At 49.9% G+C, this 23,901-nt stretch overlaps 1 protein-coding gene across 3 annotated transcripts in view; it reads right to left on the bottom strand.

Annotated features, from left to right (window-relative positions):
* GAD1 (glutamate decarboxylase 1) overlaps positions 1 to 23,901 on the bottom strand; it is a 215,150-nt gene that overhangs the window by 24,556 nt on the left and 166,693 nt on the right. For all 3 annotated transcript variants that reach the window (XM_085645326.1, XM_085645327.1, XM_085645325.1), the window contains one exon: positions 9,172 to 9,261. In XM_085645326.1, coding sequence (XP_085501452.1) covers positions 9,172 to 9,261 — 90 coding nt within the window. The remainder of the gene's footprint in view (positions 1 to 9,171; positions 9,262 to 23,901) is intronic.

A 23,901-nucleotide genomic window follows, 5' to 3' on the forward strand; every position in this document is an offset into this window, starting at 1 on the left:
GGTAGTGTGCTAAGCCTCCATTGAACATACAGTTTCCTCGCCAGGATGGGAAAAATAAAATCCATAAAAGGTTCAAAAACATAAGAATTTTTGGATTCTAAAAATCGCAAAGTTAGGGTGCCGCTATTTTGAGCGTCCATCAAGTGAGCAAGGGACCTGGCTTTGTAGATTTGTGCCAGGGCTTTGCGCGAGACTGTTTGGCAGCCTCGCGCGGGGTCCTCCCACAGGACTCGGAGATTGATGGCAGACAGTTCATTTTCCACAAAGGTGAGCCAGGGGATTTTGCCACTGCAGTTTAAACTCATGACATGGGTGAGATCCTCCCTATAATGATGAAGTTCGTCCGTAGACCAGAGCCTGTGCCAGAACTTCACTGGCTTTGACACAAGCTCCTCTGCAATAGGGGGGAGACCCATGTCCATTCTCAGAGGCTGAAGTGGCGTGGCACTTGGAAGGGCTAGAAGGCGCCTTAAAAAACTATTTTCCACTGTTGATAAGCCCTTCACCGCTTTGTATCCCCATAGCTCACTGCCATACATGGCCGCAGCCTTGGCCTGGGTCTTGTAAGTTTCAAGGGCCGGGCTTATGGGCTTGAAGGAAGAAGTATTAGCCACTTTCAGGATTGCACCCGACAGTTGGGATAATTTGGCCTTAGATCGTACTATCTGTCGGTCCCATGCTAAATTTTCCTGCAGTGTTACCCCCAGATATATGAAGGTGGACACCCTCTCAAGGCTGGCGGTCCCCAGGGTGGGATTGGGCCTAGTTTTGGTTGGTGGGTTGAAGATCATGAACTTGGTCTTTTCTGTGTTCACCTCCAACCCATGCTGATGACAGAAAAGACCAAATCCACCCAGGATCCTCTGGATCCCCATGGGGGATTTTGAAAGGAGGAGGGTGTCGTCGGCAAACATGATTGCCGGTACCTTCCTACCTGCCAAACAGGGGGCGTCGTTGTCCTTGACGTTTTCCAGGTGTGAGATGACGTTATTAATGAATAAGCAAAACAGGGTCGGTGCCAAGACACAACCCTGCCTCACACCTCGACGGACAGGAAACCTGGATGAAAGTTTGCCATCTTTCCCACACCTGACTTGAGCATAGTTGTTCTCATGCAGCCTGGCTAAGATGTTAAGTAGCTGGGGGGGAATTCCTAACTTTTCCAGCACCTCCCAAAGTTTCCTGCGCGGGACTAGGTCAAAGGCTGACCTCAGATCCACGAAGACCATGTACAATCTCCCCCCCTCGATCCTCACCGTCTTCCAGTAGAGGAGAACGAGGCGGAAGATCTGGTCCATGGTCGACGTGTTTTTCCTGAAGCCAGCCTGCAGGGGACTCATGATGTCATTTTCCTCCACCCAGTCTAATAGATGGTTCAAAATAAGGCGCGCAAAAAGCTTTTGGGGAACATCTATCAGGCTAATAGGCCTGTAGTTTGCCGGACTCAAAGGGGACCCTTTCTTGTAAATCGGAACTATTTCAGCCCCTAGCCAAGAGGACGGGACTGCCATACCTCCCAAAATAGCATTAAAAAGAACAAGAAAGTACGGGGCCCAGATGTCAGGGTGGTATCTGAACAAATCACCGGGTAGCTTATCCAACCCCGGTGCCTTCCCCAGCGCTAGGCGCTCCAGTGCTAGCTTCACCTCCCCCAAGGAAAATTCCAAGGCCACATCTGGAAGGCAGGGGGACTCCTCCACCATCCCTTCCGGCCAGAGAGTGGTTTCTTGATATAGTGTCCCAAAGTGGGCCTCCCAAATAGAGGGGGCAATATTGGGTTCTACTGCGGATAGCAGATCCCCTGTTCCATTGTTTACCAGAGCCCAAAATTTCCTAGAGTCTTTGGATTTGAGGGCTTCAGTCAGTTCATGCCAGTGGTTCCAATCCCACTCTGCCCTTGCGTTGGCCAGTGCTAACTTGTACCCCCTCCTAAGGGCTGCAATCTTCACCTTATCGCTACCCTCTTTAATTGCGGAAAGAAGCTCAGACTTAGTTTTCCTGCAGGTGGAGGTGTACCAAGTCGGAGCGCGAGTCTTTTTCCTTCTAGTGGGCAGGGCCGGATTGAAGACATCTGCAAGGTCCCTCACTAAGGCCTGGTGAATGCCAAATAGTCTCTCATTGTAGTCAGAGGGTCTTGGTTGATTGATGAGAGCATCCACCTCCTGGAACCTGGGGAGTGCTATGCCATAGAGGTTATTTATAGCTTCTTCTTTATCAACTAGCTTCCCCCATTTCGCCCGGCGCCTGCTTGTAGTGAGTAGTATGTCTCCCTGGTCGACTCCAGAATCGGTAGTTAGCAGCCCTATAGCAGGGGCTGGGTGCTGGATCTCCAACAAAAGGGAATTGTGGTCACTGTCTGTCCTCGGGATCACTCTAAAATCTTGAACTTTGGGCCACAGGGAAATATCTATAAAAATGTAGTCCAACCTTGACTCATGGCCCTTTTTGTTGAAAGTACACACCGAAGGAGTGTCAGAGGGGGTGCGTCCGTTACACGCCCTCAGTGCAAAGTTCAGAGTGAGAGAGGTAAGTTGTACTGCCAACGGAGACCAAGCTTTGGGGTGAGTTGAGGAGGAAGGTGGGACTCCCCAGTGGTCATCCTCGGCAGTAAAGGCACCCTCCATTAGACCTTCCAGGGGTTCAAAGTGGCAGTTGAAATCTCCTCCCATCACTATTTTCAAGTCACCTGGCAGTTGCCCTAGAAAAGATGAAAGATCAACTAGGGTTGGGGATTCCTTGCCCACAGCGACTGGTCGAGAGTAGACGTTAACAATAGCCCATGTACTTTTACCAGGCCATCTGAGGAGCACACACTGAATGTCCTGTGAAAGTGTATCCATTCTTTCCACCTGACACCCAATGTGGCTCGCCACCCAGATTGCTAAACCTCCCGAGGGTCTCCCCCTCCCATTCGACTTTGCCGGGATTTCAAAAATGTCATATCCCCTCCTAAGCTGTGGTGCCCTAGCCCAAGTCTCCTGGAAGAGGAGGATGTCACTTTTACTGACCAAAGTTTCCCACTCCGGGGTATCCACCTTACTTAAGATGCCAGCTACATTCCAGGAAAGGATAGTCAGGCCTGGACCTTGAAATTGCGGACCTGCTTCACTTGGTGCAGACGGGATGTCGTGTGCAAAATTACCCAAGTCACCCAAACCAGTAGTAATGGGCGACTGGGTGGGTAATTCAACAAGCTCCACCAATTGCGTTGTAAGAACAGTTGGTGTATTTGGTGGATCCTCATCTAAAACTTGGATGCTTCCCAGGGCGGTCCCCCCCTCATTTGCAGGGGCCAGGGACCTTTTTTCATTTACGGGAACAGATGTACCTTCCCCCTGAGTGTAGACCCATAGGCAGAATTTACTGGGTGTTGTGGAGTGACCCCCCTTATTGGTCAATCTACTTGGTCCAGGCAGGAGAATCTATTCTGATGGACAAAATTGCCATGGGCGGGCAGTGTGTTGTGCTTGGGTCTGTACCGTGAACCATCTACGGTGAAGCCCACTCTGGTCCAACTCTGTTCCCTCCCCACTACTAAGTTGGAAACATTTGGGTAGAAGTGTGAGAGGGACACTAATTCTATGTTGGACTTATCCGGCCTTACCAGCCAGTTACAAATCTAAGGGGCAACCAGTGGGCTTTTAAAACTAATTATGATACAGTCCCCTACCCTGTTTTTGGGGGTGATTCCGATCCATGGGATCCTTCTGACCATCAACACATCACCTTTGATGTTAGAGGGGAGGGGCCTGTTAATATTAAGCCAGCTAATTACCTTATTACGGAGTGAGTCCTGTGGCTCTCTGGTGTCGCCAGTGAGCTCAGGAACTCCCACCATAATCGCTGTGTGGGGCACAGCCTCAGGGGGCAGATTGACCGCCCTGCGCCTAGTGTTGGGGCTAGTGGGGCGACCAGTATGTTCATTGTTAACTCGCCCCCCACTCGTTGGAAGGGGTAGTGTTGGTTGCTTAGATCTTCTAGGTGCAGGGACAGGGGGCCTAGACATTTGTGAAGAGGGCAGTGGGGGAGCATGACTACCTGTAACACTGTGTTGTGCCCCAGCCGGGGCCTGTATGCTTGTTCCAGCAGTAGATGGTCTATTCCCTACAGATTCCCGGGGAGCCGTCTGTGCACTTGGACCCAACCCCCTGCTAGGACTATTCCTGTTATGTGCGTTTTCTATAGCCCTGAGTCTAGCAGCTATGGAGTCCAATTTTACAGACAGGGGCTCCAACAGGCTCCTAAGGATGTCCCTAAAAGAGCCAATTAGAGCCTCTGCCGCATTAGGAGGATTTCCACCAAATATGAACGGCCCGGAACACCCAGGTACCACTGTGGCTAATGGCGAGTCTGGTTGATCAGACCCAATTCCCGGGGAAGTAACCACGGGAGAAGCCGAAATGTCTGAGCTAACATCTAATGTTGGGTTGGTTTTATCCACTTTGGCCCTTTTTGCCCCTCTAAGCTTCCTTGACCTTTTCCTTTTCGGAGGATGGTCCACTCTACTGCCTACGGGATCTGTTGGCGCTGCAACTTGCCCTTCATCCTGCGCCTTAGACATTTCCGCACAGTTCATATACGGAGTGGTCTCCACCACCCCCGAGGGACGCAGAGACTCGCTATCCCTCAGTAGATTAGACGGGGTCCTAAGTTGTTGGAGGACTGACTCGATTGTCTGATCAATGCTATCCATGAGAGATAGATGGGTGACGTCAAGGGGTATTGGAGTACTAACATCGATGGAAGAAGAGTCCGAGGGGTCCACTGAAACTGACGCGTTTTCTAAGTTTACCTCAAGGAGAGTGTCTGATACTGTGCGACCTTTGCTAGCCGCAGCACTGGTCTTCGGAAAGAATTTTTCCAGTGTGCTAGAGCACTGTTGGGCAGCCTTACTCCTGGATACTCTAGTAGCCATGGCGAGAGGAACAGTCAAAGCCGCAGGCTGATGGAGTATGGAGAAGAGCCTTGAGACAGGGACAAAGTTAGAGAGGGGGCCCGGTCCGGTCTCTGCCGGCCTCTAACGGCCTAAAACGGCCCGCTCTTTGTCCGGTCTTCGCCCGCTTCCTCGTCCGCCCGCGTCCCGCGTACGCGTTCAAGGCGGGGTTAAAGTAGAGGAGGAGAGAAGGGGGCGGGAAGAGGAACCAGGTGCGCGCGGTGGACGGCGCAAGCACTTCTGGACCTCGCAGTCCCGCTCCCTATGCAGGTGGCGTCTGAAGCACTCCCCCAGCCGAGGTGACCGAGCCGAAATGCTCCCAGGCCACGCAGAAAGTCTTGGAAAGGGCTCCGCTGCTGATAGTGCCCCTGGAACGGCCAAAAACACTGTCCACAATTCTTCCCGCTACACGAGCGGCACCCGCGCCAGCGGGGGCCGCGAGGAGTTTAATACACTTCCAGGAAGGTCCAGGGAGGTCCGAGGGAGAAGGGGGCGGGAAGAGGAACCAGGTGCGCGCGGTGGACGGCGCAAGCACTTCTCGACCTCGCAGTCCCGCTCCCTATGCAGGTGGCGTCTGAAGCACTCCCCCAGCCGAGGTGACCGAGCCGAAATGCTCCCAGGCCACGCAGAAAGGGATGTATGACGTTACAACGCACACTTTTACAACGCATGCACTTACAACGCATTTTTTACAACGCATAATCCATTACAACGCATGACATTACAACGCATGACACTACAACGCATTTTTAAAAAATACCTTTACAACGCATTACCATTACAACGCATACTACCTTTACAACGCATACCATTACAACGCATAATATTAAATTACATTTAAGGTAAGTATTAGATAGTATAGGGGTAAAAATTACTATTCTAACTCCAGGGGGTGCAACAGTAGGGTAAGTGTTGGATAGTATAGGGGTAAAAATTACTATTCTAACTCCAGGGGGTGCAACAGTAGGGTAAGTGTTGGATAGTGTAGGGGTAAAAATTACTATTCTAACTCCAGGGGGTGCAACAGTAGGGTAAGTGTTGGATAGTGTAGGGGTAAACATTACTATTCTAACTCCAGGGGGTGCAACAGTAGGGTAAGTGTTGGATAGTCTAGGGGTAAAAATTACTATTCTAACTCCAGGGGGTGCAACAGTAGGGTAAGTGTTGGATAGTATAGGGGTAAAAATTACTATTCTAACTCCAGGGGGTGCAACAGTAGGGTAAGTGTTGGATAGTATAGGGGTAAAAATTACTATTCTAACTCCAGGGGGTGCATCAGTAGGGTAAGTGTTGGATAGTATAGGGGTAAAAATTACTATTCTAACTCCAGGGGGTGCATCAGTAGGGTAAGTGTTGGATAGTATAGGGGTAAAAATTACTATTCTAACTCCAGGGGGTGCATCAGTAGGGTAAGTGTTGGATAGTATAGGGGTAAAAATTACTATTCTAACTCCAGGGGGTGCATCAGTAGGGTAAGTGTTGGATAGTATAGGGGTAAAAATTACTATTCTAACTCCAGGGGGTGCATCAGTAGGGTAAGTGTTGGATAGTATAGTGTAATATTATGCGTTGTAATGGTATGCGTTGTAATGGTAGTATGCGTTGTAATGGAATGCGTTGTAAAGGTAGTTTTTCAAAATGCGTTGTAGTGTCATGCGTTGTAATGTCATGCGTTGTAATGGATTATGCGTTGTAAAAAATGCGTTGTAATGGTAGTGCGTTGTAAAAGTTGCGTTGTAAAGGTTGTTCCCCCGCAGAAAGTCTTGGAAAGGGCTCCGCTGCTGATAGTGCCCCTGGAACGGCCAAAAACACTGTCCACAATTCTTCCCGCTACACGAGCGGCTCCCGCGCCAGCGGGGGCCGCGAGGAGTTTAATACACTTCCAGGAAGGTCCAGGGAGGTCCGAGGGAGAAGGGGGCGGGAAGAGGAACCAGGTGCGCGCGGTGGACGGCGCAAGCACTTCTGGACCTCGCAGTCCCGCTCCCTATGCAGGTGGCGTCTGAAGCACTCCCCCAGCCGAGGTGACCGAGCCGAAATGCTCCCAGGCCACGCAGAAAGTCTTGGAAAGGGCTCCGCTGCTGATAGTGCCCCTGGAACGGCCAAAAACACTGTCCACAATTCTTCCCGCTACACGAGCGGCAATATCAGTTTTGTGTTTTATCCCGGTCTGATTAACTATCTGAGAGTAGCATGCCTTAGCACACAACAGACAGAAGTTCTCTTGCTGCAGCTCTGTTTTAAGGAGAGATATCTATAGAGTTAAAGCAGGGGTCCACCATACATTTCTTTTTTTTTTTTTACTTTACAGAGTTTTATATAGCGCAAACTAGACCCGGAACAGGTATCAGAGCACTTTACATATCACCAGTTGCATTACATGAGGACACATTCATATTTTTGTTAGGCACGGGGAGATTAAGTGATCTGCCCAGAATCACAGGATGTTCAGCGTCATTGCCGATACTCAAACACAGTTCCTCAGATTCGAGGTTGACCGCCGTAGCCGTTAGGCCAACTCCTCTCCCCAATACATACATTAGTGAGGACAGAAATTTAGGGTAGCTACGTACAATAAAGGTACATGCAGTAAATCTTAATGGAACATTGTAAGTGGTTATCCTGAAGATCTGGCAAGAATTTCTGATCTCCTGTACCTACGCTGAACACCACAGACTGACTAAAATCGTCCTCACTGTGGAAGAACGCTTGTGGTACTGGTGGGTAAGAATATCCTTGGAGACTGTGATCCTCTGAAGAGGAATGAACTGCCAACTTGAGTGTACCCAAAACCTGAGGCAAACTTAATCCTGTCTGAAAGTGACTGTGGCTCGGGGTCTGAGTGGGAGCTTTGAAACAAATTCTAGTAATTCTCATAAGTGATGGAACCTAAGTCAGTGCTTAAAGTCAGTGCCTGCTCAGTGCTAATGAAAATGTCCCAACTAGGTATTCCTGCACAATCTGCACGCATTACCTCATCATACCAAGAAACTTTGAACTACAGATTCAATATTCATAGTCCCTTCTCAATTAACTAGGAAATGGCTTGATAAGAGGTGCTAGTGCAAGCAGACCTACTCTTACCTGCCTTACACCTTTGACTAGTGTCATGATGATGGCAGCAACGAAGACTATTGAGAGGAGTAAGTCTGCAGCAGGTAATACCATCACCTTTATTAGAAGCACTGGCACTGGATTGGAACCTGATGATGAGGGCCTAAAGCAGTCCGTAACCCTTCTTGGGCTAATGGTGTCCATGTTTGGGCTTGGTGATTAAAACAATAATTTTGATATTGGAAGTCTCCGATGTCATTTTGATGGGATGCTCTGAAAAAATCCTCCACCTCGTTAAAGGGCAGCAAAAATTGCATCTTAAAATAGCAAGGAGACTTTCATTGGTGTTATATTCGTGAAGTGGAGATGGTGACATTTCTTACGCTCTATGTTGACTATGGGCTGTTCTGAGTACAACATGTTCCCCCCCTACTTTGATCTTCTGCTTGACATAGTAGTACCTCTTCCGTATCTGTGCTATATTTCTGAAGTCGGGCAGAAATGTTAGGTGGTGATATACCTCGCGTCCTAATTCGGTACGACCACCAACTACACCTCGATCTTTTAACTGACATAATACCTTTTATGTATTTCGCGTTATATTTGTGAAGCTGGATGGAAATGTGAGGTTTGAGAATTATTAGATCCTGGGTTAGCTTCAGAGTTTTTTAACCCGCACACCCCTCCCCTACCCCCCCTTCATCTTCTGAGATGGCTGTGCCTCTTCAGTGTTATAAACTGATCAAGAATCCCTTCAAGAAGCATCGAGATCTTTCTAAGCCGTGGTGATGTAACACTATTCCTTTGCCAGGAACCTCTTACTAAATAGATCCAAAAATGTTGGGCCCTGTGATACAGGACATAAATCATTTAGTTCAGTCAACAAAGCTATTAACATAAGTGAAAAGCAGCCCACTTGAACACATTTGCCGTAGCAAAGTACTCTGCAAACATTCTGTTTCTGTGGCAACACAGCATTGACATTAATTCTCTATATGTCTGTATGCTTACAGGTGGGCGAGAGTCATGTGGCAGGGATTAGGACCCATGAGACAAAAGTAGCATTACTTCTCTGGTATTCACTTTTCACTTCATAAAATGATAAACGCAATTAGGAGATATAATGCAAAGTGTTTTTGGTAAAACAATGTCAGTTCATTATTTTACATGGAATTATAATGACATACCCTATGTAGCTTTTCTTTTCGCTCTTCATTGCGGGGCATATTTCGGAGACTTGGTGGGATGTACCAAAAGCATACATTTGTGTGTTCGGGCTGCAAAACAAAACCATATTATGGCATTTAGATGTATATTCATACAACTGACCAGTGAAAACACAAACACATACACATTTGCTTATTTATAAAGTCAAAATTTGCATGTGCTGATGTTAGCACACTCTGAAAAGGGATGACGTCCATTTAAGTTTTTTCCACAGCCAAAAAGTCAATGAAACGGCTTCGAAAGTACAGTACCATATCTAGCCCAAATACCTTACTCTCATCACAAGAATGCAAACTGCTGAAATGATCATTCTGTACTCAGTAGGGGGAGAGGTCAATCTAAGCATGAAGTAAATAGGCACTGTTATACTGCATAAATATATTGCATATTTTGAATGCTTACATCATGAATGAGATACTACATAGTAGCATTTTAGTTGGCTTAAACCTGCACAGATGTCCCACTCCATAGGCAGAGGGGACAAATGTCTGCAGGTTATTTGTAGGCAACATAATTCAGCCCAAGAGACATTCACCAATGTACTAACACAAATGACCAAGAGGACCTTCTTTCATTTTGTGCATCTCTGCACCTATGGCCTTACATGTGTTCATTGGTATAGAAAGGAAAAGGTCCACAGGTGCCAAACTAATTATTGTCACCCCTATGACCACAGAATTCTATTGATCAAATGATATTCACAAAGCACTGCCGGCTCTCAGGTGTTTGATAAATAACCAATCACTTTGGAACATCCCAAAGACATGGATGAATCAACCTGTCGTTTGTGGAAGTGATGAACTGCATGGCCATTAGTAGACTTGTTCTCAAATGGTTACCCATGTTTCTTGAACTGTGCACAACTGGTGGAGATTAAAGTCCCCTGGGAGTCCCACATGTTATGATGTCCCTTATGAACCTGTCCTCTCACCGCTTCTGCTGACTGTGTACAAGAGGTGAAGGGATAAAAGACATTAACATAACCAACCACCAATATGCTGATGCACATCAGCCTTGTTTCAAAGTGAATGTGGAACTAGTTTATTTCATCTTGTTGACTGCGTAAGTGAAATGCAGCGCCTTATGGCTCATCACCAGAAACTGAGCCATCAAAAGAAAGAATTCCTACTCCTCACCTCCCTAAACAGAACTGAATGTTTGCTCTTAATTCTATTAGTGAAAAAACCACACTCTTAACATCAGGATACCACCTGAACACCACATCAAATATGTGGTAAAGGTGCCCTATTCTAACTTTGCTTGTTAAGGACATTAAAGATCATAATCCGATGTCAAACTTGAGTTCAGTGACCCTGGTGGAGAGGAAACAAAGGGGACCCTACACGGCCCCCTTGTGCTTCTGCGCCCTGTGTATGCACACAGCGGGGCGAGTGCATGCACAGCAGTTCCTGCACAGCATGGACGTTACAGTCCATGCCATGCAGGAACCTTGTGAGGTGTTCCGATTGCGGTTTGAGGCACCGCCGTCTTTGAAAGATGCTGGGGAGACCGCCACACCACCCACCTACCAGACTACAAAAAACGTGTAATCTGGCGGACGGCAGCGACTCCTGGTGGTGAGGGAGCATGGCAGTGTCGGGCCGCCCACCCGTGCACTGCCAAAAGTTGTTACCGGGCCCATAGTATATTTAAGGTAGCCTATCTGACTTTCATGGATGCCCACTAAAACTCTCCAACATACCTGGCCAAAAATGTACAATTTAAAGCGGATTTTTAGACATCCACTGTAAGTATCTGGCCATCCTACAACTTGCAAGAAAATAAATCCTGAGGCATTTCTTCTCAGGTTAGATCCCATACACCTGAAAAGGTTTTTCCCTTTACCGTGCTGTCCCCCTCTTTCCTAATATTCCTAATGTGTTTGAGAAGCTCCTCTCTCGTAATACTTAACACAAGCCGAGACAATGCCAGGTTGGAACTTGGAGACTGGTTGCAACTTCTACGGCTTAGTGTACCATTACTGACCAGAACTAGCCACAAAATCTAAACCATCTTTCTCACTGTTGCTGACTCCACCTGGCCTCTTCTGTTTCTAGCAATCTTATGGCTTACCTTGAACAGATGTCAGTTGCTTACTGATTCTGCCCTTTGCCCCATCCTCTTGTTGAATGCATCTCATTCCATGGCCAAACAACTAGCTTCTCCCAAACTCTTTTCTGTGGGATCCTTATTGCCCCTCATAGCTGCACTGAAGTGTATGCACATGCTAATCTTTCTTGAAGTTATTGTGCCTTGACTCTGCAACACACTGGGTACAAATGCCTGCCGCCACCTGCCTGAGGAGTCTCAATTTGTACAGTGCTCATCTGGAGGACTGACTCTGCCACAAAATAGCAGTATCCATAAACTAGGGTTATACTCAAGCAAATAATAGTGGCATAATAAGGAGTTTTTTTTCCCAATATTCCTCAAGCCGTTGGTTTCAAGTCTTCAAGGACCCACTATTCATGGTAGCTCAGTCTTCTCAGTCTCATCATACAGACTTTGGTACCCGATTACATGTCAGCTCTTGCCTTATTCTGCAGATAATTGGAACTCCGACGATGGTGCTTGTAAGATGAAAAAGGACCTTGGTGCCTGCAAAGCCTCCCAAAATTAGGACAACCTTGCAATGAGGAAATTATGTTGAAATTGAATGATTAAACAAACCAAATTCAAAGTGAATGACATTAAGATGTTAGGAAGATCAGATTGGTGTCTCTCTCACTACCCATCAGGTATGTGGCTTAAGTGCTGTTGACACTCATTACGAGCACCTCAGATTTGTACCTGGCAATTCCATCCCTTTCCTGACGTGCCTGATACTGGTGTTACAGTAAAGTTGGGGGATGTCGTTTCTGGGGATTCCAAGTAGGGTCCTGTTGTTCCATTTAGAAATGAGAACTTACCTGGGAAGTTAATTACCCCCCTTTCATCCTCAGATGAAGCTATCAGTGTGAGGGAGGAAATGTGATTAGTGGATTCTCCTTTATATTTGGCTCTTACTTCAGAAATTGTAAAGAAAGCGGAGTTACGCATGGGCCTACACAGTGTGTAAAGACTAACTTACTGAGCGTTTTTCTAATCTAAGGCTACTTCTATGGATCAGTGCATAAATAGATACACAAACAGAACTGACTTCAAAATGTATAATTCCATTGGATTTCTGGAACTTCCCCAAAAGACAATTTAAAATGAAGTGGCCACCTTAAAATGTGTGCCTGGGCTTTCACAGAAATAGATCGGGCTTCCTTCATACTGAGAGAATGTGGCTGTCACCACTTTGAAGCCAGCACCGTCTCCAAACACACTAATTATTGGAGCCAAAACAGCAGAAGGGTAGGTTGGCTCATATCTGTCGTTCAGGTGTCCTCCCCTCTACTCAACTGAGAAGACGGGGAAACCACAGGAAAGTATTTTTCCAAGAAAACCTTCCAATAGACAAGTTTACAAGTCAGGAAATAGGCCTTGGGAGAGAAGTGAGGCAAAGTGTGGGGAATTTCATTTATGAATTCTCTTCGGAAAATCAGTGGTGCTCGAACGCTTTTGTAGGTCAATTACATCACCGCAAGAAAAGCACAGGGGATATTGACAGTGTTTCTTCTAAAACACAAAAATGCCACCAGAACAGAAACATTTAAACAGCCTCTTTATTGATCATTCTCTATCAAAACACTTCAGAGTTTTTTTTTTGGGGGGGGGGGGGGGTGCTATAGCACATCCCGCACTTCTAGTTCCAGCGCCACTGATAAAAATAGCAGAATGATACAAATTCAGAATAAAACTTCTGTTAGTCATTCTGAGGGATCTGAATCCCACAATTCCAGGTTATATATTTTCTTCTTGAATGTCAATATCTAGGCCATTGCCTTGAACATTCTTTAGGGCCAACTCACAGTGCCTGCTAAATAGTTACTTTCTTGACTAAGATCCTGCAGGATGGAAGATTGCTTTCACAGCGATGATGCCTGTACTTACATTCCATACCCATGGCTGGCGGAACCTTTCTGTATCATTGCTTGGAACCGAGTGCCAGGAATCCTTGAAGAACAATGCTTGACAGCTGTCATATCCCAGGCCCTCCAGGGTGCAAACAATTAATTTACCTACTCATCACTGTTTGAAATAAGCAGACATGCTTCTGCCTTGAGCCGTTTGTCTGGGCACTTTGCCTTTAACACAGTATTAGCTGGAAGTTGGAACCAATCACACTGTGGCACGGACAAGTACTCTGCAGGAAGCTGCCATTTGGCGACATTGTCACAAAGAAGAAACGTGAAGTGGGTGCTGTCATTGTTTCCGGAATCTGAAATGCATTGTTCAGTTGCCGCTGAGAACGAAGTATATGACAACTGGCCAGCCTGAATCAAGCCACACCAGTTGTAAGAGGAACCTGATTTCGACCTGCGGGGCTGCCAAAAAAGAGAAAGGCGCACAAACCATAGGTATGCCCTAAGGTCAATTTTAATTATTGTTTACGGTTTTTGAACCAGCCACCATAGTCCCAGCCTTACCATCCAATTTTAGGACTGTGGCCTCTCTGGATAATGATTAGCACCCACAATATCAAAAAAGTTGTCTTAACTTCAAGCTGTGTCATTCTATCACCACAACCTAATTTGTCTTCTTTTTCTTCACACGCATGGGCTGCTTACCTTTGACTGTAGTTCTCCTTATGTCCCTATTTTTGACCTCTAAAATTGTCTCGTGGTAAATTTTGCATTGTCAAACCCAACTCATCCTTTTAGCAAAAATCTGAAGGCTTCAAAATCTTATTAACACTTTGGGGCTGATTCCAATCTCGTTGGGAAAGCCCTCCGTCCGAGTCGGATCAGGAGGGTTTTCCGACCGAGCCGTGCCCCTGGAGTCCGACCGAACGAGTACAATGCAGCCGTATGCTGACAGACTCGGGTCGCTCGGACTCCCATTGAAGTCAATGGGAGCCGGTCGTAAGCCGCGTACACGGGCTGCCATTGACTAAATGGGTACGTTGCGAACAAGGGCGCCCCCTGTAATGTGTACGCGTTGGTGCCATTCACACCGTACATGCATGTGTAGGGGGGACCATTTGGTCTTCGGCTGTGACAGATTCGTAAGGCTACAGGAAGGGGTTCTGGCACGGACCCCCGAAGTCCGCTTCCCAGTGCGTTTACGTGTCGGAAGCTCCAACTCCATCCTGCTGTCCTGATCGAGCATTGTACTGGCTCGATCGGAAATCGCCTCCATTGCACGGCACGGTTTGCTTACGGACGAGAAGTACGGAGCGGTGCGGACCCGGAAATGAGTCGGTTGACGATTTCGTGTTTCTCGCATCGTACTTACTCGCTCGTACAGCTGTATGAGTCGGTCGGTAACCGCACGTACGGCTCGTACTTTTTCTGCCCGGATCGCGTTCGGAACCCTTCCGAGCGAGATCTGAATCGGCCCCTTTGTGCTTAATGTGCAGCTTTCATCCACAAAATTTAAAACAATTAAATACTTTTCGTGGAAGCACAAGGGGCGCTTGAGCAGCGCAAATGCAATCCTTGAAGGAATCAGGGAGTGCTGGTTCCAATTTGAAAGTGCTGAATGCTTGTGCAAAAATACGAGACACCCGGTGGTTTCAAATTTATTTGCTGATCTCATAACGTATTCACAAGATCACTTTTAAGCAGTGCAGCAATTCTGCCAATATATATCATCGTGGGAGCATCTCAAAGCACAATTCCCTTTGACATTGTCCCACTTAAATTGAGACATACAGACCACGATCTGTGAATGACCTTATTATGATGTGCAAGTGTGAATTTCTTGTGGCATCGGTCACCTAAGTAACAAGCCAGACACAGCCATATGAAGACATAGGCAGCCATCTTCTTAGCAATGGCCTCAGTATGTTTATGGCAGTAATGTTACCTCCTATTCTATACCCACATAGTGATGAACGTAAATCAGCTATGTGGACATCTCATCATGCTCTCATCGTCTAGGTGACCCTTTGTGCTCCCTCTTTTTGCCAGGCAAGTGAAGTAGGGTGACCACCTCACTCCAGGTCACTATGGAAACTGTCTCTAGTCCTGACCCTTTCACCTATAAATTACTGAGTATTGTCCATTATGACTTAGAAACAGGAGGTCACCCTAAAGTGAAGCAATGTTGTCAAGTTTGTGCGGTCTATAGTGGTTAGTGTTTGAGCACAAGATTCTGCACTATTGGGGGAGGAGCCTAGCGTGCAACCAAGATGGCCGCGTAGGTGCGAGGCTCCCGAGGACCTCCGTGACCTCCTACATAAATCCTGAAAATATCCTGTCCTAGATGAGGGGACTGTGTTGGTGAGCCCGAGCTGAGGTGTCACCCGTTTTCCGTTTCCAAATTGGACCTCGGACACCGGCGGGAGCACCGATTGAGGTTTGCGGCCTTCTCCACGCCGGCCCCCCGGATTGGAGTTGCGGGGCGATCCGGAGACAAAGTGATCAACAGCGGCGGGCAGGGCTGGGCGACTCGCGTACCCCGCACTTTCACTTTCGCACCCTCCTTGCTGCTCGGGCGAGGTTGGGTTGCGGGGCAGTGTGCGGTGGTGTGGCCTCGTTGGGGTGCCCTGCTGGCCCGCCGGCTGTGATCCGTCCTGCGGACTTGTGGTGGCCCCCCCCCCCCGGAGCCCGTGAACTGGTTTGTCGGCCTTTTCCGAGGTGATTGGCACGATTTGGGGACTGAAACCATGTCCACAAAGCAAGATGGCGACCGGGCAAAGGTGAAATCGACCCGCCGTGGCGCGGCCCATCAGTCCAACAGCATGGACCGCTACACCCTCCAGAAGGGATCTCCCGAGGTGCCACATCGGTCCCCTGAGGGCCCGACTGATGCTCCTATGCTGCCCGCGGATCTGACCCTGCGAGATGTTATGGGCGCTATCGCCGAGATGAAGGCCTCGGTGGACCAGCGCTTTGACACACTGGCGCAAAAGATTGACTCGGTCCACGTGGATGTTGGCCTGGTGAGGGCCGATTTATCCAAGACCAATGACCGGGTCGATTCTTTGGCCCACACCACTTCGGGCCTTACGGCGGACGTGGCGGCCCTCCAAAAGGAGGTACGCCGGCTCGGCCAGGCGAGCGCCCTGATGGATCGTCGACTGGAAGATTCCGAGGGTCGGGCCCGGAGGAACAATGTCCGCATTGTCGGGGTGCCGGAGGGACGTGAGGAGGCGGCGGCGGACCTGTTTGTGGAGGATCTGATTCTCACCCATCTCCAGCCCCGGGGGCTGAGTAAATTCTTTGCGGTGGAACGTGCCCACAGGGTTCCCGGAGGAAGACCTAAGGCCGGAGCCCCTCCGCGGCCTCTCATTGCCCGGATTTTCAACTTTCGGGACAGAGACGCTATCCTTCAGACTTCTAGGCAACAAGGACCGGTCAGACTTGACAATATGGATGTGAACTTCTATCCTGATTTCACCCCAGCGGTCCAGAAGCAGAGACTGAGCTTTCTTGGAGTCAAACGTCGTCTACGGGACCTGAACCTCAAGTATGCAATGCTTTTTCCAGCTAAGTTGCGGGTGGAGGTGGATGGCCGCACGCACTTTTTTGAGCGTCCCGAGGCAGCCGGGGACTGGTTGGACTCCTTGCCCGGGGATCGGGCCGGGGGGGTGGGGGGGGGCGCGGTTGGAGGGGAGGGCTCGCCGGATCAGGACTGAGGGATTAATAGTAGGCCTTGCTCTGGACAACATTGTCGTCATTTTTGACTGTTCGTTAAGTCTCCCTCCTGTGGAGGTGGTACGGGGTCTCTTGGGGGCTCTCCCTCCTCCTCTGGGGGACTAGTTAGTTTAATCATTCATGGGGCGACAGGCACACTGCACTTTGGGGGGGCTATTTGGGCTCATGCAGGGGTGCAGGGAGGGGGGAGTTCTGTTGGGATGGGTGGGTTGGGGTGGGGTGTTGTTTGTTTTTACCGCAAGGCAAACCCTTTATTGTATTTGTGTTTTTAAGGTGCTCTCCGGGGGACGAATGATGGCTTCTGTATGTGATGGGGGGTAGGGACCTGACTTTATTGTCCTGGAACGTTAACGGACTGGGGGATAGGATTAAGCGAGGTGTGGTCCTGCAGTATTTGAAACGACTTTCGCCAGATGTGGTCTTTCTGCAGGAGACACACCTGATTGGTAATTCCTTTTGTGCCATGAATCGGCGTGGCTATCGTTTGGTGGCCCACGCGGGCTTCACGTCGGGCTCACGGGGGGTGGGCATCATGGTGAAGAACTCGCTCCCGTTGGAAATAGACGAGGTGCGCCATGATGAGAGGGGACGCTACACTGTCTTAGTGGGGAGAATGGAGGGTAAAGTAGTTGTCTTTGTATCAGTGTACGTCCCACCGGGGTTACAGTCCACGACTTTTGCAGACCTAGGGCGCCTCCTCCTTGACCTTCCGGGGGGGCTTCTGGTGGTTGGGGGGGACTTCAATGCGGTGGTTTCTGGGACCGTGGATCGTCACCCCCCTAGGGACCTCCCCCGGGCGCAGGCGTGGCTGTCCGGCTTCTTAGATACACTGGGATTGGTGGACTGCTGGCGCTTAAAACATCCCACGCAGCGGCAGTACACTTTCCACTCGGGTGCCCATGGTAGCCTCTCACGGCTTGATTATGTCCTTGTCCCTGCGGCCTATGTTGGGAGGGTAGGAGAGGTGCGCCATTTGGCGCGGGGTATTTCAGATCACAACCCGCTCCTGTTGCACGTTGATGTCTTCCCGAGGGGGGAGGGCAGAGTAGCTCCAATCAATGCCTGGTACCTGCGCGACCCCACCATTCGCGCTGATTTGATTAAATCCTTGCAGCGGTATTTCGATGAGAATGTGGGGTCCGTCCCTTCGGCTATCTCCCTGTGGGAAGCTTTCAAAACAGTTCTTAGAGGGGAGGCCCTCTCCTTTATTTCCCATGCCCGGAGGCGCGAGCAGGAGGAGGTGACCCGGGTGGAGGCCGAAATCGCTGAATTGGAGGGTGATCTAGAGGGTGGGGTGACGGATGCTGCACTACATGTCCTACAACTTAAGCAGGCGGCCTACAGGGCCCTCGTCACGGAGGCGGCCAGGGGCCTCTATAGAGAGCAACAGGGGCGACTGTATGATGTGGGTGATAAGGCTGGTAAATTGCTTGCATGGTTGGATAAAAAGGAGAGAGCGAGTCGTGTGGTCCCGCTGATTGAGAGGATGGATGGTGTGCGTGTCACCGAGCCAGAAGACATCGTCTCTTGTTTCGCGGATTATTTTCGCGAGGTGTATTCCCCGGTTTCTCCCTGCTCGGAGGATGATTCCCATGCCCTGCTTAGGGATATCGCGCTGCCTTCCCTTTCGGTGGAGGATAGGGTGTCGTTAGATGCCGCTCCTACCGCCGACGAAATTGCCCTCGCCATACGCTCGGTCGCATCCGGCAAGGCCATGGGCCCGAACGGCATCCCTATCGAGTTGTATAAGCTGCGACCGGATGTACTGGCACCCCACCTCCGTGCGATGTTCCTGGTGGCCCACTCGCTGGGCTCCCTCCCCCCGGACCAACGTCTGGCTACAATCGTGGTGCTCCACAAGGAGGGGAGACCTCGAGACCGGGTTACATCCTACCGGCCTATCTCGCTCTTGAATGCGGAGCCCAAAATCCTCGCTAAGGTGCTAGCCAACCGGCTGGTCGGCGTGGTGGGCGACCTGGTCCACCAAGACCAGTCCGGCTTCATTCCCCATCGCAACACGGCCCTTAATCTGCAGCGCTTGCACGGGGTGCTCGCGCGTGTCCCGTTTGTGCGGGAGCCGGCCATATTGGCGTCCTTAGACGCCACCATGGCGTTTGACACGCTCGAGTGGCCATACATCTGGGCCATGCTGGCGAAGTTTGGATTTGTCCCGGGGTTCATCAGCTGGGTCAAATTGTTGTATTCGGGCCCATTGGCGCAGGTGGTGGTGAATGGAAGAGTATCGGTCCCATTCGAGCTGGGACGGGGCACACGACAGGGCTGTCCCTTGTCGCCGCTCCTGTTCGCGCTGGCCTTGGAACCCCTGGCGGAGTGGCTGCGGTGGCACCCTTCCATCCGTGGTCTCCGTTGGACCCCCGAATATGAGGACCGCGTGTCCCTATACGCTGACGATATCCTTTTGTACCTAGCCTCCCCGCGTAAATCATTGATTGTCCTGGTTGATGTTTTGCGCTCGTTCGGCCGCAATTCAGGCCTTGTCATCAACTGGGCTAAATCATGTGTGTATGTGCTTTCCGGGGAGGCTCCCGTCCTCCCGCGGGGCTGTCCGATCCAGATTGCCTCACAGGGGTTTCGGTACCTGGGGGTTTACATTACTCTGGACCCGGAGGCCCGCTACGAGCGGAATTTGCTTCCCCCCCTCCAGCGCTTGAAGGAGGACGTCGCGCGCTGGCGGCGCCTGCCGCTTTCGCCGCTCGGCCGGGCGGCATTGTTTAAGATGATGTCGTTGCCACGCTTCCTGTACGCTCTCCAGAATACTATGGATTTAGTCCCGGCGCGCTACTTCCGTGAGGTGGAGAGTCTACAGCGCCGCCTGTTCTGGGACGGGAGGCCGCGTATTGCCCTGGCGAAGTTGACGCTCCCATGGTACGACGGGGGGATTGCCCTCCCGGATATTAAACGGTATTACTGGGCCTCCCAGCTGGCTGCAATTAATCATGGCCTTTACGGGCCCGCCTTAAACCCGGCATTTGAAATGGACAAGATGCTCCTGCCTGGTGGCGATTATAATCGAGCGCTCTACTCTGGCGCGCCCGGCCCTCGCCTGACGGGACCTACGCGTGTCATGGTACGAGTATGGCACGCGGCTAACGCAGCTATGGGGTGGAAGGACCGTTTGACCCGGGCATCACCGTTGTACGCGTCTGAGAGATTGGGCTCCCTGTGGACCTCGAAGGGCTTCGAGAAGTGGGACACGATCGGCATCAGTAAAGTGGGGGACCTCTGGACGAGAGGGGGATTTAAAGCATTCGAGACGCTGCAGACGGAGTTTCAGCTGCAGGGCAGTGAATACTTTCGGTACTTGCAGGTCCGTCACGCGCTGGGCTCAGTCTTCCCAGACGTCGCCTCCATCCCGGAGTCTTCCCCCCTGGAGGATAGAGTGCTGGATGGCCACGTTCCGGATAGCACGATCTCCCTTATTTACAAAAAATTGATTAATGACCGCTCGGGCCTGCTGACTGGCCTCCGCGAGGCTTGGGTTGCCGACGGGCTGGAGTTGGATGACGAAGACTGGATCTCCGCGGTGGCCTCTCCGAAGGAGGTGGCCATACCGGCTCGCCTTCGCTTCGTCCAGCTTAAGATACTCCACCGGGTTTACATGACGGGGCCAAGGCTTCTGCGTATGGGCTATGCTGAGGATGGGTTGTGTAAGCGTGGGTGTGGTGCTTTGGCGACCTTTTTGCATATTCTGTGGGAATGCCCGAAGGTGGAGCGATTCTGGCGTGGTGTGCATGAGGTCCTGCGAGTGGTTACGCATGTCGCGCTGCTGCCTGAAGCGAGGAGATGCCTGCTGAATGTGTGGGAACCAACTGACTACTCGGTTCCGCAGACGCGATGGGTGACTCTGGGATATATGATAGCTAAGCGTGACATTGCTCAACTGTGGGGATCCCAGAGGCCCCCGGCGGTGTCGGCCTGGAAAGAACACATGGATTGGTGCATGTTCCGAGAAAAGGTGGTGTATTTGGGGAGGGGTAAGCCTGGGGCATGGGTGAAGGTATGGGGCCCCTGGAACGCCTACCGCGGGGGTATCTGCGCGCCACCATTGCTGCCTGCGGCCTCACCAGCCCCGTCCCCTTAGTTGACTCCTTTCCTAGCCCCGAGCACGGAATTCCCCCAGTCCTCGATCTGTTCCCCTTCCCCTCTTTAGACTCCTGTGGATGGCTGGGGTCCCCCATTCGGTGAGCACGTGCTGTTACTGTCGATCGCAGGTTGCCTTGCGGGTGTGGTTTTTGTGTTGTTTGTTTAAAATGAAACCGTATTGTGGGGTCAGAGTGATGTGGCCCACGACGCTGATACCTCCTGATTTTGCTCCTCTGCAACGCCAAGTGTTTTTGTATGTATGTCATATGCTCCTGTCATTCTAGCGGCCGGCCGGAAGGTTGTAGGCCCATACCTGTATATTCTTGAGATTGCAATAAACGGTTTAAAAAAAAAAAAAAGATTCTGCACTATCCCTAAAATCCTTCTACATCCTAAAATGCAAGTTGGGAAAGCCTTGCATTCTTATTAAGTTATTTAGACCCTTATAATTACTCTGGTCCCAATTTCTGCACCTACCAATGGACAATGGCTGTGCTCCTCTGGAAACTGTATGGTGGCCAATGCTATTGCAGCTATGTTCCATTTTGGGTCCAGCGATAAGACTCATGTGTCTCTTTCTATTTTAACTCCCCAAACTACAAAAAGACTTGGAAGACACAGCCCGGATACATAACTCAAAACGCATGCACTAGTGTCAAACACCATGGGCCCAATTTATCAACATTTTGAGATGGTGTAAAGTCATCAAAAGTGGTGCAAACTGGCACAAAGTGTTGATTTGTTATGTACTTTACAGATCAAAACAAGATGCAATTTATTTGCACTACTTTGCATCAAAGGGGTGTCACATGTGGTACAATGGCGTTCCCACTGGGTGGAAAGCTGTGCTCATGGCATGCGGCAGCTGATTGTGCGCCAATGCTTGGGGAGAGAGCAGCAGTGCCATATCTATGCAGACATGGGACTGTCTTGCTTTAGCCTGAAAGTTTTCGCCCCATCTCGCTGCTACCTTGGCCGGCAAAGTTGACAGAGGCCCATGTCAATCTGGCCCTGTCGGAACATCTAGCCCGGACCAACGCCCTTGATCCCACACAGAACGGTTTCCGCGCTGGTCACAGCACGGAGACCGCTCTCCTCGCAATGGTGGAATATCTGCGTGCTAGGTTGGATGCGGGTCAGACGGCGGCGCTGATATTGTTAGATCTCAGCGCCGCCTTCGACACTGTATCTCATGGCATCCTCCTGCATCGGCTTGAGGAGATCGGTGTCAGTGGTCTGGCGCTGCAGTGGTTCCGCTCCTTCCTGGACAATCGTTCCTTCTGTGTGGCCATTCCTCCCTTTTCGTCCAGTTTCCAGCCTCTGGCCATGGGGGTTCCGCAAGGGTCTTCGCTAAGTCCCACGTTGTTCAATCTTTACGTGAGACCGCTGGCTGATGTCGCGAGGCAGTGGGGCCTTACTTTGGTCTCATATGCCGATGACACTCAGCTGGCGGTTACCCTTAGCGGAGATGTCCACCAAGACGCCCCCAGGTTTCAGTCCGGACTGAAGGCGGTGGCTTGCTGGCTGACAGAAAACTGTCTCCAGCTTAATGCCACAAAAACAGAGGTGATGGTTGTTGGGAAGGGAGTGGAGCTCGGGGGCGATCAGTGGTGGCCTTCTGAGCTGGGCCCCACTCCGACCCCAGTGTCGGAGGTGAAAAATCTTGGGGTCTGGTTGGACGCTGGCCTTACCTTTATAGGACATACTAAAAAAACGGCAGCCTGTTGTTTTGGTATATTAAGAGGTCTTAGACCAGTCCTTAAATACTTTGATGCCCCTACCAGACAGCTTGTAGTCCAGGCTACTATCATCTCTCGCCTGGACTACGCTAGCTCTCTTCTGGCTGGGGCTAATCAGGCTGAGTTAACGCGCCTACAGCGGGTTCAAAATGCTGCGGCCAGAGCCATTGTTGGCCTACCCAGATTTTGCCCGGTGGCGAATGTCCTTCGCTCTTTGCATTGGCTCCCTGTAAGGAAGCGTATTCTTTTCAAGGTCCTTTGCTTGACTTTTAAGATATTGAGAGGTATAGGCCCTGAAATCCTGTCCAATCTTATTTCTTTCTATGTCCCCACTCGTAGCCTCCGATCTCAGGGCCAGGCCCTGGCTGTGGTCCCTAGATTTAGACTCTGTCGGATTGGGGGTCATTCCTTCAGCGTGAAAGCTGCACTAATTTGGAACACCCTCCCAGTTGAAATCCGTCAGTTAGACGATCTGCTTTCTTTCCGGAGAGCCATCAAGACTTTTCTGTTTTAGTTGTCTATCTTAGGCGTCCCCGTTTCTGCTGTGTTGTGTTCCTCCTTGTCTTTGCGCCGGGACGCTCCTTGGCTGGAGTAGCTGTGCGCATAATAAATCAATTTAACATAACATAACATAACATGTTGCAGGAAACAATCATAATGTTGCCCCTAGGGGCAGATCAGCACAGTCATCAACTGCCAGCTATTGAAGTATCCGCTACTTTCTCTACTGGGCCCCATGTATGCTCCTCAGTAAATAGGTGTTATTAATAAGTACTTTTTACATGCTTTTGATGAGTTACTTTTGTTTTGTTTTTTTACTACAAATGCATCATTTTCACATTCGATATAAAACAATTGTCAGTAGCACATACTGCACAATGGCGTACCCGAACAAGAGCATGGCAATAGCTAGTGTCGTAGGTACAGTGACAGGCCCACTACACTTCAATTATGCCTGCCTTTTACTACACAAAAGAATGGCAGAGGGTTTCATTTTCCTTACGTGCATCAAGGCTAACAGCACCCTTTCTACAACTGTTCACATGGAAAAGAAGTTGTTTATTATTGTGAATTCAAATTACTTGTTTGTTTTTAAATATTCAAGGTATAACTAATCCATTTGTTATAATGTTTAAAGGTGCCATTGTAGAATTCTGGT

This window comes from Triturus cristatus, chromosome 3_1 (assembly GCF_964204655.1).
Source record: "Triturus cristatus chromosome 3_1, aTriCri1.1, whole genome shotgun sequence".
In the NCBI taxonomy this organism is placed as follows: Eukaryota; Metazoa; Chordata; class Amphibia; order Caudata; family Salamandridae; genus Triturus; species Triturus cristatus.